General features: G+C 38.2%; 1 protein-coding gene across 1 annotated transcript in view; it reads left to right on the top strand.

The window, feature by feature from the left end:
* DDX59 (DEAD (Asp-Glu-Ala-Asp) box polypeptide 59) overlaps positions 1–388 on the top strand; it is a 34,017-nt gene extending 33,629 nt beyond the window's left edge. The window contains exon 6 of the mRNA XM_012650450.1: positions 230–388. Coding sequence (XP_012505904.1) covers positions 230–388 — 159 coding nt within the window. The remainder of the gene's footprint in view (positions 1–229) is intronic.
* Positions 389–888: the final 500 nt, after the last annotated feature.

The following is an 888-nucleotide window of genomic DNA, read 5'->3' on the forward strand; positions in this document are numbered from 1 at the left end:
TAATATTGCAATACTCATGAAGTGATGGAGAAATGTGAAGGGCGGTAGACTGGCTTCTGTTTGTACGTATTTTAAAGAAAATACCCATTTTAACAGAATATGCTTTTTTTCATCACTACCAATATTTATAAACCTATTAATAATTAGCTTGTACTAATGTTTTCAGAAAACTTACCATTGTTAATTATTTTATATGAATGATTTTAAATGTATGTTTTTAATTTTTCAGGATAAGAAACTCTTTAAGCCTCCAGTGTTAGTGTTTGTGGACTGCAGACTAGGAGCAGATCTGTTGAGTGATGCCGTTCAGAAAATCACAGGGCTAAAAAGCATATCTATACATTCGGAGAAGTCACAAGTGGAAAGGAAAAACATATTGAAGGTTTGACACTCAACACTATTTTCTTCTCTTTCTTATAAATCTGTTTTGCCTCCTTCTCAAGAGATACCATGTCACAGCTGGTTTTGCAAGCACACCCTTTTATAATGACGGTGAGAACTTCAAGTCAGCAGTGACCGTGAACCTAATTGTTCCTCTTGCTCAGGATTTTGTGTTGGGGGAGCAGTAGCCTGTGCTCTAGGGATTATATGCTGAATATTAATAGATTACTAATCAGAATTCACAATTTCTTAGATCAGGTCAGTTTGGACTGGGGCAGAGCAGTAGTTCACCTTTGGAAAAGGTTTGTCTGAGTGAATTAATAGAATAAATTCCATGTCGTTGGGGATAATTTAAGCTGCCTACCTTTTTCAGGTATCCTAAGATGTTTACTTATTTAAAAGCTATTGCCGGGTGTGGTGGCTCACGCCTGTAATCCTAGCACTCTGGGAAGCCAAGGCAGGAGGATCACTTGAGGCAGGAGTTCGAGACCAGCCTGAGCAAGAGCG

This window comes from Propithecus coquereli, unplaced genomic scaffold (genome assembly GCF_000956105.1).
Source record: "Propithecus coquereli isolate 6110/MARCELLA unplaced genomic scaffold, Pcoq_1.0 Scaffold328, whole genome shotgun sequence".
In the NCBI taxonomy this organism is placed as follows: domain Eukaryota; kingdom Metazoa; phylum Chordata; class Mammalia; order Primates; family Indriidae; genus Propithecus; species Propithecus coquereli.